The 13,966-nt window shown below is 44.5% G+C and overlaps 1 protein-coding gene across 2 annotated transcripts in view; it reads left to right on the forward strand.

Moving 5' to 3' along the window:
• LOC107983242 (protein eyes shut homolog) overlaps positions 1 to 13,966 on the forward strand; it is a 206,204-nt gene that overhangs the window by 180,749 nt on the left and 11,489 nt on the right. Inside the window, exon 9 of one of the 2 annotated variants that reach the window (XM_062969078.1) lies at positions 286 to 452. In XM_062969078.1, coding sequence (XP_062825148.1) covers positions 286 to 452 — 167 coding nt within the window. Of the gene's footprint in view, positions 1 to 285; positions 723 to 13,966 lie in introns of those variants that run through there. The other variant, XM_062969079.1, reaches the window with a different exon arrangement.

Genomic DNA, 13,966 nt, shown 5'->3' on the forward strand with positions numbered 1-13,966 from the left:
TAGCATATAAAACAACAATTTAAACTCAGAACAGCACCCAATAACTTATAGTGACAACTGTCATTAAACATGGCCAACTGTAAACAAGAAAAAGGGAATGGGATAGTGTAAGTTGTAGCTAAGGAACAAGGGTATGGGATGAAATGTAGTAATAAGCTTACAATAATAGAATTGCCAGGAATGTTTGTTTTTCGACCATATTGTATTTTATAAATTTGCATAGCCTACAAATAGAATAGAGATGGAAATGGTTATTATACCTCAGTGTGAAATTCTCATTTTCAGTTGTGTGATAATGGAGGAAGATGCTACCACAATGAAGACAACCAGGATTATCAGTGTGTCTGTGCTCCTGGATGGACTGGACCTACATGTCTGCAAAATATTAATGACTGTGAAGTGAGCTGGTGTCAGAATGGAGGCACTTGTGAAGATGGAATCAATGAATACAGGTACTAACATGCCTCCTTTATGGTAGTTTCCCCCCTCCTTGAAACCTTAGGGACATTACAAGACATGATTGAAATACTGTTTCCCTCCTGCTCCTTTCAGCTGCAATTAAAATGTCATTGCTGTTACATTTATCCCCTTCACATTCTAAAATGTTATGGGCAGTAACTTGCAATAAACATGGCTATTTAAAGTAAACAGATTGATTACCTAAGTCATATTTCACAGGGAGTCTTAAGAAGAAATACATTGATTCAAAGAAGAAAAAAGTAACTGGGAGTCAGCCTCTAATTGTTTTATTGTCTTCTCCTGTAAAATAAATACAATAAACCTTAGGAAAAGGAAAGAGAAAGAAGACCTTTTCTTCTAAATATATACATATATTTATAAACTCTGTATGGACACTATAGAAACATGCTAGCAGGTTGTATCAAGATTCTTGAACATATTCTAGATATTTCTGGAATCTAGATTATGATGATTTCTGTTTACAGAACTAGGGGTCCATCCAGACGGGACCCAAAATGTGCAAGCTCTCATTCTTTCACCGAAGGCATCCTCTGGTAAAAGAGGAATAATTCCTGACAAAGCAGGAAAACCCTGCTTTGCCACAAATTATTTATAGCCTTTCCAGGCAGGCCCCATATCCCAGGATCTGATCCCATATTTTCAGTTAGCACTGACAGATAATCTGGGATAAACAGAGAACCTGGGATTAGATCTTGGAATATAGGGCCTGTGTGGAAGTGCCCTTAGATACTCCATTAGACCTGGGACCCAGATCTAATGGAGTATGGGCTTTGTGGGCCCAGAGAAGCAAAGAGGGAGTCTACTCCCTCCCCAAATCCTCCCTGTAACCTTAAAAATATAAATTTAATGGGATGCCGTTATGCCTCTCTGAGGGCTTCTTGTCATGTACCAATGCTGTGCTAGGAAGTGGGGGGGGGGGCAAGTCACTCCCTGCACTTCCTGGCACAACATTGGTACATGCCAGGAGCCTCCAGAGAAGCATAATGGTAGCCCAGTAAGTTTTTTTTAAGGTTTTAGGGCAGCACTTGTATTGTCCCCATCCCAGTGCGATAGTTACAGTGCTGTAATGAGGACAACCCATGGGAAAACTCATTTGATTTCCTGGGGTGTGGGGACTTAAGCCTGCTTCAGAGTGGGTTTAATATATGCCTGGAAGCAACCTCGGATCGTATAGAAAGAGTATAGAACAGAGATGAAGAATAGAACCTAAAAGAAAAGAAAAGAAAAGAAAAGAAAAGAAAAGAAATAAAAGAAGAGGATTATGGCAGCAGGATCTCCTGTGGCAGTAAGATCTCCTGCGAGCTCCCGGGGAAAAGATCAGAATCCGTGGTAATCCGCTGACCTGCCCTCTCCTCTGCCACCACCCAGACGTCAATTTCTGGGGGAGAATCTGAGGAAGTTGAGAGCCCCCAGAAAAAGATTCTTTAGGTTCTCGACTACCAGATTAGCCTCGGAAAGAGAAGAGAAAAGAAGAATCAAGAGGGTGGTAGAGGGAAGGTCGCCATTCCTGCCATCATCACTCTCGCGGCCAAAGAGTAAGCGCTCCGACCCAACATCCACCTGAACACCCTGATTATCTTCTATGGCCATTTTGAGGGGCCCAGGATGAGAGGATCAAGGGTGGCTCAGACTGGTAAGGCAGAGTGGTCAAAGAGGGACAGGAGAGGGCTTGGGGACAGGCCGCCATTCTTTCGCAGATTTCCTATTCCATCCTAGGATCTCCCCAGCTGAACAGGTTTCTCTCCCTAACTATCGGCCTCTCCCACCTCCCCAAATCTTGTTCTGTCACCTTGGGGGTTGGGGGGGGGGGGGGGGAAGAGAGCTGCGAAGGAAGAGAGAAGGAAGAGGAAGATCCAGAGGGAGTTGTTCGGCTGCCATTTTCAAGCTAAGCGGCCTTCACTCTCTCCTTCCCAGATCTTACCAGACTGAGCTTGCCACTGCTCTGCTTGACTGGCCAAGTGTGGCTCCACCAGGGAGGCGAGGAGAGGCCCAGAGAGACTCTTGCCGGGTCCGGATTGATCAATGGTTGCAAGCGGTGAGAAGAGGAGGTGGATCCTGGGGAGGCTATGAACGGCCGCTATTACCAAACTTGCGGCCCCCCTCTTCCTCTTAAATAAAACCTGTCTGCGCCTTCTGCTGTCCCACCGGACCGGGAGACAGCAAGTTCTTTCTTCAGAACCACTGGCAATTATCTTCGAGAGTTCTTGGAGAACGGGAGAAGTCCCAGCAGATTGGAGGAGGGCGAATGTGGTCCCTATCTTCAAGAAGGGAAAAAAGAACGACCCAAACAATTACCGTCCGGTCAGCCTCACATCAATACCAGGCAAAATTCTGGAAAAGATCATTAAGGAAGTGGTCTGCGAACACTTAGAAACAAATGCGGTCATTGCTAATAGTCAACACGGATTTACCAAAAACAAGGCATGCCAGACTAATCTGATCTCTTTTTTCGATAGAGTTACGAGTTGGGTCGATACAGGGAATGCTGTGGATGTAGCGTACCTGGATTTCAGTAAGGCCTTCGACAAAGTCCCCCACGACCTTCTGGCAAACAAACTAGTAAAATGTGGGCTAGACAAAACTACGGTTAGGTGGATCTGTAATTGGCTAAGCGAACGAACCCAAAGGGTGCTCACCAATGCGTCGTCTTCATCATGGAAAGAAGTGACAAGTGGAGTGCCGCAGGGCTCTGTCCTGGGCCCGGTTCTGTTCAACATCTTTATTAACGACTTAGACGAAGGGTTAGAAGGCACGATCATCAAGTTTGCAGACGACACAAAACTGGGAGGGATAGCTAACACTCCAGAAGACAGGAGCAGAATTCAAAACGATCTTGACAGACTAGAGAGATGGGCCAAAACTAACAAAATGAAGTTCAACAGGGACAAATGCAAGATACTTCACTTCGGCAGAAAAAATGGAAATCAAAGATACAGAATGGGGGACGCCTGGCTTGACAGCAGTGTGTGCGAAAAAGACCTTGGAGTCCTCGTGGACAACAAGTTAAACATGAGCCAACAATGTGATGCGGCTGCTAAAAAAGCCAATGGGATTCTGGCCTGCATCAATAGGGGAATAGCGTCTAGGTCCAGGGAAGTTATGCTCCCCCTCTATTCTGCCTTGGTCAGACCACACCTGGAATACTGTGTCCAATTTTGGGCACCACAGTTGAAGGGAGATGTTGACAAGCTGGAAAGCGTCCAGAGGAGGGCGACTAAAATGATTAAGGGTCTGGAGAACAAGCCCTATGAGGAGCGGCTTAAAGAGCTGGGCATGTTTAGCCTGCAGAAGAGAAGGCTGAGAGTAGACATGATAGCCATGTACAAATATGTGAAGGGAAGTCATAGGGAAGAGGGAGCAAGCTTGTTTTCTGCTGCCCTGCAGACTAGGACACGGAACAATGGCTTCAAACTACAGGAAAGGAGATTCCACCTGAACATCAGGAAGAACTTCCTCACTGTGAGAGCTGTTCGACAGTGGAACTCTCTCTCCGGGGCCGTGGTGGAGGCTCCTTCCTTGGAGGCTTTTAAGCAGAGGCTGGATGGCCATCTGTCGGGGGTGCTTTGAATGCGATTTCCTGCTTCTTAGCAGGGGGTTGGACTAGATGGCCCATGTGGTCTCTTCCAACTCTACTATTCTATGATTCTATGATTCTATGATTCTCTGAGCCCGCACCTGCTGCTGTCGTCCCAGATCAGGGACAGCAATTTTCACCGTGACCTTAAACCTCCACAGGGATGGTGGACCCATTAAGATGGTTTGCCCCAGGAGGCTTATGGATCCGGATGGATTCCTGAGGTCTCTTGGGGATCTCCCTGCCTTGGAGGCGGACAATCCTGTCAATGCCTTGGTCAATCGCTATAACAGCGAGATGACCAGGGCAATAGACATAATTGCCCCCAAGCGTCCCCTCTCGTTGCGCAGAGTCACTCCAGCTCCCTGGTTCTCCGAGGAGCTGGCAGAGATTAAGCGCTCAAGGAGACTAGAGTTCTGCTGGTGGAAATCTCGTGGCGTCTCTGACCGAGCACGGGCTAGAGCTGCTATTAAGGCCTACTCTGTGGTGTTGCAGGCAGCCAGGAAGGCTTTCTCGACTGCCTGTATCGCGTCTGCAACTAATAGACCTTCAGAGGTGTTTTGGGTAGCCACGGAGCTCTTCCACCCTCCTGAGGTTTTGGAGGGGCACCTGAGGACTCGGCAACTCGGTGTAGCGAGTTCGCTCACCATTTTGCAGACAAAGTCACTCAGATTTGCTCCGACTTGGATGCCAGTTTTGATGCAATGCCAGAGGATATAACTGAGGCATCTGTCTGTTCGATCTTGTGGGATTTGTTTCAGCATATGCAACCCGATGACATGGACAAGATCCTTGGAACTGTGAGGTTGACCACCTGTGCTCTTGATCCTTTCCCTTCTTGGCTACTAAAACAGGCCAGTGGTGGGTTAGTAGATTGGTTTGTAAAGATAATCAATACCTCCTTAGAGCAGGGCAAATTTCCATCATGCCTTAAACAAGCCATAGTGAGGCCAATTCTGAAGAAGGCCTCTCTTGATTCCACAATTTTAAGTAATTTCAGACCAATCTTGAACCTATCCTTTTTTGGGTTCTGGAGCGAGTGTTTGCCTCTCAACTCCAGGGATTCTTGGATGACACCAATTTTCTGGACCAATTGCAGTCTGGCATCAGACCTGGGTACAGTACCAAGATGGCTTCAGTCGCCTTGGTGGATGACCTCTGCACAGAACTGGACAGGGGAGTGTGACCCTGCTGGTTCTCCTGGATATCTCAGTGGCTTTTGATACCACCAATCATGGTATCCTTCTGAGACGACTCTCTGGGATGGGCCTTGGGGGCACAGCTTTGCTATGTCTCCAGTCCTTTCAGTAGGGCAGTTCCCAGTTGGTGAAGCTGGTGGACACCTGCTCAGACCCCTGGCCATTGACCTGTGGGGTCCCACAAGGTTCCACTCTGTCCCCCATGCTTTTTAACATCTACATGAAACCACTGGGCAAGGTTTTGGAGTTCGGTGCCATGTCTACGCAGATGACACCAAACTCTACTACTCTTTTCCACCAAAATCCAAGGAAGCCCCTCAGATACTGGACCAGTGTCTGGCCTCTGTGTTGACCTGGATGAAGGCAAACATGCTGAGGCTTAATCCTAACAAGACAGAGATCCTCCAGGTCAGTCGTACATCTGGTCGGGGCATAGGGTGGCAAGTTGTGCTTGATGGGGTCGCACTCCACCTGAAGGCGCAGGTCCGCAGCTTGGCGGTCCTCTTGGACTCAGCGCTGACACTTGATGCTCAAGCGTCGGCGGTGGCTGGGAGGGCCTTTGCACAATTAAAGCAGCTGTGATCGTACCTCGTGAAGTTGGATCTGACCATGGTGGCCCATGCCTTAGTTACCTCTAGATTGGATTATTGCAACATTCTCTATGTGGGGCTGCCCTTGAAGATGGCTCAGAAACTTCAATTGGTCCAGTGCTCGGCAGCCAGATTGTTAACTGGAGTGGTCAACCCCCCTGTTTAAGGAGCTCCTTTGGCTGCTGTTCATTCTCTGAGCTCAATTCAAGGTGCAGGTTATCACCCACAAGGCCCTAAACGGTTTGGGACCCACCTACCTTTGTGACCGCATTTCCCCCTGTGAAATGATATGATCTCTTCGTTCATCGGGGGAGGCCCTCCTTTCGCTCCAACCATCTTCACAATCACAGTTGGTGGGGACAAGGGAGAGGGCCTTCTCCATTGTAACACCCCAGCTCTGGAGCTCTCTCCCCAGGGAGATTAGGCAAGCCCCTACCCTTCTAACTTTTCGGAAGAGCCTAAACATGGCTGTTCCAACAGGCCTTTGGTGAATGATCCTAGCCCTTAAGTTTAGGGCTTGTCCTGTTTGATTAACAGTATCTCTGTTGCACTTTATTCCATTCCTCTGTTGGAAATAGTTTTTATGTTTACTCTATCCCTAGCCTTTATCTTGATAATAGTTCCTGGTTATTTACCTTTTCTCCAGTCTATACTTTTCACTACATGCACTTTATTTGGCCAAATTCATTTTTATGGGCCTACTCAGGTTTTTAACAACTCCAGGCATTCTTGGTAGATACCGATTTTCTGGATCCGGCACAGTCTGGTATCAGGCCGGGGCATGGTACCGAGACAGCCTTGGTTGCCTTAGTTGATGATCTTTGCCGGGAGCTGGACAGGGGGAGTGTGTCCCTGCTGGTTCTACTGGACCTCTCAGCGGCCTTCGATGCCATGGATCATGGTATCCTTCTGGGGCGCCTTGATAGGATGGGGCTCGGGGGTACTGTTCTGCAGTGGCTCCGGTCCTTTCTGGAAGGTCATTCCCAGATGGTGTCATTGGGGGACGCCTGCTCGGCCCCACAACCGTTGACTTGTGGGGTCCCGCAGGGGTCAGTACTGTCCCCCATGTTGTTTAACATCTACATGAAGCCGTTGGGAGAGATCATCCGGAGTTTCGGGGTGCGGTGTCATCTGTACGCAGATGATGTCCAGCTCTGTCACTCCTTCCCACCTGTCACTAAGGAGGCTGTTCAGGTCCTGAACTATCTGGCCGCTGTGTCGGACTGGATGAGGGTGAACAAATTGAAACTTAATCCAGACAAGACAGAGATCCTCCTGGTCAGTCGCAGGGCTGAACAGGGTATAGGGTTACAGCCTGTGTTGGACGGGGTTGCATTCCCCCTGAAGACACAGGTTCGCAGCCTGAGGATTTTCCTGGACTCATCGCTGAGCCTGGAGCCCCAGGTCTCAGCGGTGGCCAGGGGAGCTTTCGCATAACTAAGACTTGTGTGCCAGCTGCGCCCGTACCTTGGGAGGTCTGACTTGGCCACGGTGGTCCACGCTCTGGTAACATCCTGTTTGGACTACTGCAATGCGCTCTATGTGGGGCTGCCTTTGAAGATGGCTTGGAAGCTCCAACTAGTAGAACAGGCGGCAGCCAGACTAATAACAGGAGCGGCTTACAGGGAGTGTACTATCATGTTGAGTCAGCTCCACTGGCTGCCGATATGCTACTGAGCCCAATTCAAAGTGCTGGTTTTGACCTACAAAGCCCTAAATGGTTCTGGCCCATCTTACCTGTCCGAACGTATCTTCCCCTATGAGCCTTCTAGAACTCTTAAATGATCGGGGAAGGCCCTGCTCTCGGTCCCACCTGCCTCGCTGGTAAGGCTGGTGGGAACGAGGGACAGGGCCTTCTCGGTGGTGGCTACTCGGCTGTGGAACACCCTCCCCAGCAACATACGGCAGATACCAACTCTCCTAGGCTTCAGGAAAGCCTTAAAGACATGGTTGTGCACACAAGCTTTTAATGAATGAGAACATGGACTTTACATGACCTGTACAAAGATTTATTGAGGATTCTGGATGAATGGATTCTAATCTTGGACATACTTAAAATTTTATATAATGTGATTTTATTTTGCAATGGTATCTGTTTTATGTGAATTGTTGTTTTGTAAATTTTTTTATATGAATTGTTGTTTTTACATTGTTTTTAGGCATTGATTTTTTGCCTATTTATTGTAAACCGCTATGAGTCCCCTCGGGGAGAAAGGCGGGGAAAAGGAGATGTAAATAAATAAATAAATAAATAAATAATGTTTTATTGCCAATGTGATTTTAATATGCTTTTGAGATTTGTTTTTTCTTTTTCTATGGTGTGTCTTTTACATTATCTGTAACTACCTGGGCTTGGCTCTATGTAAGCTGTCCCGAATCCCTTCGGGAATATGGAGGCGGGGTATAAAAATAAAGTACACACACTATAGAAACAGATTTCTGTAAGGCCTTCAATAAAAATCAATATAGATTTCTCAAAAACAAGTCATGCCTGACTAATCTTATCTCTTTTTTGATAAAGTTACAAGCATGGTAGATGCAGGGATTGCTGTGGATGTAGCATATCTTCATTTCTGTAAGGCCTTCAATAAGGTATCCCATGACCTTCTTTCAAACAAACTAGACAAATGTGGGATAGGCAATGCTAGTGTTAGGTGGATCTGTAAGTGTTTAAATGACCAAACCCAAAGGGCGTTTGCCAAGTGCTCCACGTCATCCTGAAAAAAGTGACTAGTAGAGTGCCACAGGGTTCAGTCCTGGGCCCAGTACTGTACAACATCTTTATTAATGACTTAGATAAAGGTTTAGAGGGCATATGTATCAAGTTTGCAGATGACACCAAATTAGGAGGGATAGCTAATATTCCAGATGACAGGATCAGAATTCAAAATGACTTTAACAGATAAGAGAACTGAGCCAAAACTTCGAGGACAAATGTAAGATACTACACTTAGGCAGAAAAAATGAAATGTAAAGATACAAAATGGGTGACACCTGGCTCAACAACATATCATGTGAAAAAGATCTTTGTGAAATCTTCATGGACAAGAAGTTAAACATGAGCCAACAGTGTGATTCAGCAGCTTAAAAAGCCGATGGGATTTTGGGCAGCCTCAAAAGGAATATAGTGTCTAGATCAAGAGAAGCCATGATGCCTTTCTATTCTGCCTTGGTTTGACCTCATCTGGAATATTATGTCCACTTTTGGGCCCCACAATTTAAGAGAGATATTTACAAGCTGGAACATGTCTGGAGGAGGACAACTAAAATGATCAAAGGTATGGAGACAATGCCCTATGAGGAGCATCTAAAAGAGCTGGGAATGTTTAGCCTGCAGAAGAAAAGATTGAGAGGAGATATGATAGCCATTAGGGTTGTCCAAATATTCGTTATGTTTCTCGTTTCGTAATTATTTCGGATTGTTCTCGTTTTTTGAAACGAGTATTGAAACGTTTTCCCTGGGCGCAACTGGCAATGTAATTCGAACCATCGTTGGCCCATTCTCTAATTGTTTCTTAAAATTTTCATTAAATTTTTTCCTTCCAAATTTTTTTTTAATATATATTTTTTTAAAAAAATTTTTGTTTGTTTCTGCAACCTAACATGAATGGGAGCCTAGCGCTCCCTGGCCAATCAGAGACTTCCACGATGGCTGAAAAAGGTGGGGGCTAGCGTCCTTCGCGTCCACGTGGAGGATCTCTATAAAAATCCCCTCCCCAACTGAGCCAAGCCATTCTGGGTTGGGATACCGAGGAGAGAGGGTGTTTCGCGCGTGCTGGGAAGCTGCTGCTTGCTTGGGGGAGAGAGGGCTAAGTGACTGGGGGTAGAGTGTTTCTGTTGTTGCTGGTTCGATATTGTGTTTTTTGGGGGGGAAATTGGCTGGGGGCTTGGGGCAGAGTCCTTGCTGTGGCTGGCTTTAGGGAACTTTTTTTTCCCAAAGGATGTCTGCGTCCCTGCTAGTGCTGAGCTTGGGGTGCTTTCCATCTACTCCTGAGGGAGACCTTTTGCCTTTCTGTTTTCTTTTTTGGAATTTAGCAATCACCACATCAGCCCTTCTTTGCAATCCTGAAAGCGGGGGGGGGGGGGGGGGGGACTTGAAAATAATAGTTTCCAAAGGATGTCTGCGTTCCTGCAAGTGCATTGCTTCCCTCCCGCTCCGTTTGTAATCCCAAGCCCCCAGGCTGAGTGTTATTGCAGCAATCACAAAGACACACATTGTTTTCAAACCTAAAGGGTACATTGGAAGAAATAGTTTCCAAAGGACGTGAGGCACCCGCCAAGGCATTGCTTCCCTCACGCTCCATTTCTATTCCCAAGCCTTGGGCTGAGTTTTATTTCTGCAATCACAAAGTCAGACATTGATTTGATTCAATAGAGGGTCCACAGCAATTTATAGTTTCCAAAGGACGTTGCCAATCCTGTCAAGGCACTGCTTGGCATGTGCTGCATTTCTAATCCAAAGTCTACACAAGTAGAAGAGGGACTTTTACAGTGATAAGAACCCAATTGAACAGGAAATAAGACTTTCAAACCAGGAACAGGTTTCTTCAAATATTGAAAAATAGTGTATTATAAAAAGTTATGAAAATTCGCCAAAAATCATAGGAGACAGGAAACATTCTGCAATTTGTTGAGCAAAGAGTGTGGAATGTGTTCTCCCACTGTACCAAATTTGATGAGAATAGCTCAAGAAATGAGGGCGGGAGACCCCCAGAAAAGTCCCCCCCAGTTTCCTGTTTTTTGGCGATTGCGCATGCGCGTCCGCCATTTTAGAAACATTTTAGAAACATTACGAATTTTCGGAAATATCTGAAAATTTTTGGTGAAAAATTAAGAAATAATTTCTATATCGAAGAGCCGGCACCCCCTACTTTAGAAACGAGAATTGAAACATTTTTTCCATCGATCGGACAAGCCTAATAGCCATGTATAAATATGTGAAAGGATGTCATAAGGAAGAGGAAGCAGGCGTGTTTTCTGCTGCCCTGGAAACTAGGACTTGAAGCAATGGGTTCAAATTACAGGGAGATTCCACCTGAACATTAGGAAGAACTTCCTAATCGTAAGAGCTATTTAGCAGTGGAACTCTCTGCCTCAGAGTGTGGTGGAAGCTTCTTCTTTTGAAGCTTTTAAACAGAGGTCAGATGGCCATCTGTCAGGAGTAGTTTGTACTTTCCTGCATGGCAGGGGGTTTGACTAGATGGCCCATGTAGTCCCTTCTAACTCTATTATTCTATGCTTCCCAAGTTCTGCAAGACCACAAATTTCGACTAAGTATTCTGTGATTGACTGTTTCACAGTAAAAGATCACTAACTTTGAAGCCCCAAAGCTGTGGAATTAATTACCTTTTCAAAAAAACAGGAATTTGGCTTTTTGTAAATAGGTACCAACAATCTGTCTTTACAGAAATCTTCTGTTTTTCGTGTTCTACATAATTTTAGTAACTGGGGCATAATTTTGGTATAGCTGCTAAATTGGTTTCATCTGTATTGGATTTCATTTTAATTATATTTTAACCCAGATATTGTTTAAAGTTTTAGTTATCATTTCACACATTAAGAATCTTTAATTGAAAGCAGAGCCATGTATTCCCTAAATAAATTTTAAAATAAATAACCAGATAAAAAAATTTAATTTGTAACAAACAGCTTACACAGGGAAAAATGAGATACACATGGGAAGTAAATTCTTTGTACTAATCTAAAATGTTTGTGATGTTGTACTCCATCAGGTGCTAACAGGAAAAAAAAACATGAAGTAGCATGCCTCTGAGCTATAATTCCTTCAGGTACGCTAAACTGTTCTGAGAGGCAAGATGACTTCAGAAATAATTAGCTGGTAATACCGCACACATCTTGAATGACTCCCATTCATTCCACTGGGGTCCTAAATAGGACAAATTATTGGTCTATTGTGCCTCAAAGTCTTTGACAGCTAGGTAGATTAGAAACTAATTTCATTTGGTTCACTCTTCAGAAAGTGACAATTGCTATTCGCTTAGTTTATTAGGAAGCAAGCGCTTACTTCACAAATATATCCTTTCAAGCTACATATGACAATATGAACAAAGCTAAAAACACAGTCATTCTCAAGAATACCTTAAGTTACCAGGTTCTATAGAAAGTACTCCAAACTACTGTTGGAAGATAATCTGAATAAAGGCCTAGGAAGCTTTGAAAGGGCAATGTTGAAATCTGATATTCCAGGGTATTCAGCAAACAAGGTTGCAGATTAATAGGCATGTGCAATCCAGGAAAACAATGGTTCTAAACTCTCTTCGAAAGTAGGGGGCGCTGGCACTTCATTTCTAAAGTCATTTCCAAATTTTGAAGGCAAAAAGTTCAAAACATTCTGAAACTTCCGAATCTTCGTATGTACCTCGTTAGTGGTGCATGCACATGCACATGAAGGAAAAAATTATTGTCAATGGGGAAAATTGAGGGGCTTCTCTCTCCCTCATTTTTGAGCTATCCTAATGAAATTTGCTACAGTGGTAGAACACATTTACCACTGTTAGCTCACCAAATCTAAGAACATTTGACTTATCCTCAGATTTTTGGCGATTTTTTTGGCAAATTTATAAAAAACATTTTTTAATAATAACAAAAATCTGTTCCTGTTTTGAAAGTGTTATTTCCTGTTTCATTGGGTTGTCTTTACTTTGAAAGTCATTGTTCTACTTCAGAAAATTTGTTTTTGTGGCTGAAACTTTGTTAAATTAGTGGAGAGAGACTAAACAAACCATAATGTGCTATTTTTTATAGGACGATGTCCCTTGCACAAAGACAAAGTTTTGGCAGTGTAATCAAGTTTTGCCATGTTTTTATGACAGAACCATTTAGGAAATGACATTTATCAACCAGGAACATTAATCATAGCACAGCATCAAATCACTCCTGACAGATGGCCATCGGCCTCTGAATAAGGAAATCTGTTCCTGGTCTGAAAGTGTTATTTCCTGTTTCATTGGGTTTTCTGGGTCTGAGAGTGTGTGACTTGCCCAAGATCACCCGGTGGGTTTCCATGGCTGAGTGGAGAATCAAGCCACAATCGTAGTCCAACTTTTAAACCAGTACACTACACCATGCTGTCTCAAAACGGCCCAGTGCTAGCCAGGAGGGAAAACGCTCCAGGCTTGGTTTCTATGGGGCTCTTATGCCCCGATGCTATATCCAGGAGTGAAAATGCTCCAGGCTTGGTTTCTATGGGGCTCTTATGTCCCGATGCTATATCCAGGAGTAGAAATGCTCCAGGCTTGGTTTCTTTGGGGCTTTTATGCCCCAATGAAATATCCAGGAGTGAAAACGCTCCAGGCTTGGTTTCTATGGGGCTCTTATGCCCCGATGCTATATCCAGGAGTGAAAACACTTCAGCCTTGGTTTCTATGGGGCTCTTAAACCCGATGCAGGAGATTGGTTGAAAATGCTTTTTCATATATCCAAAGGTATTCCGAGGATGGGCTCCAATGTTTTGAATTGGAAAATTAATTTGGAAGCGCCAAACCACCTTGGAACCCCATTCGGAACCCAAAATAGATACGATTTTATTATGATTAATGACAATTCCGGTTAATTCGCACATGCCTACAGATTAAGTTCCTAAAATCTCCAGAACAGACTGGAAAACACTTCTGTCTGAAACTTTGCAGAGCTGTGCAATTCTGTGTAGAAACTCTACAAACAACAATGAGCTATATGGACCAAATATAATCTTATATATCAAGACTGATAACTACTTACTGTATTCACTGTAACATCTGAGTTTTGGTTAAAGGTACAATTGACCCTCCATATTTAATGTTTTTGCTTTTGTGGATTTGATTATTCATTGATTTGATTCAAAATGTTATCTTAGGGGTCATATCCACAGTGATCAACTGATATCAATGGTCCCCAAATGTGAATGGCAGCAAAACAGTACATGGTGCTGACTTGGTATAATGTGGGACTAAATGACACTTTACCTGCTTTAACCACAGTTGCAAGATACTCCAAATTCTAGCCCAGAATTCCGAGAAACCTGCAACTTTGAGCACATGTAAACAGTTGCACTGGTTCTGAGACAGAACTGGATACAACTATTTATACCATCATTCTGCGTTTCCTAGACTCGGGTGGCCCGA

The sequence above is a fragment of the Anolis carolinensis genome, chromosome 1 (assembly GCF_035594765.1).
Source record: "Anolis carolinensis isolate JA03-04 chromosome 1, rAnoCar3.1.pri, whole genome shotgun sequence".
NCBI classification, from domain to species: Eukaryota; Metazoa; Chordata; class Lepidosauria; order Squamata; family Dactyloidae; genus Anolis; species Anolis carolinensis.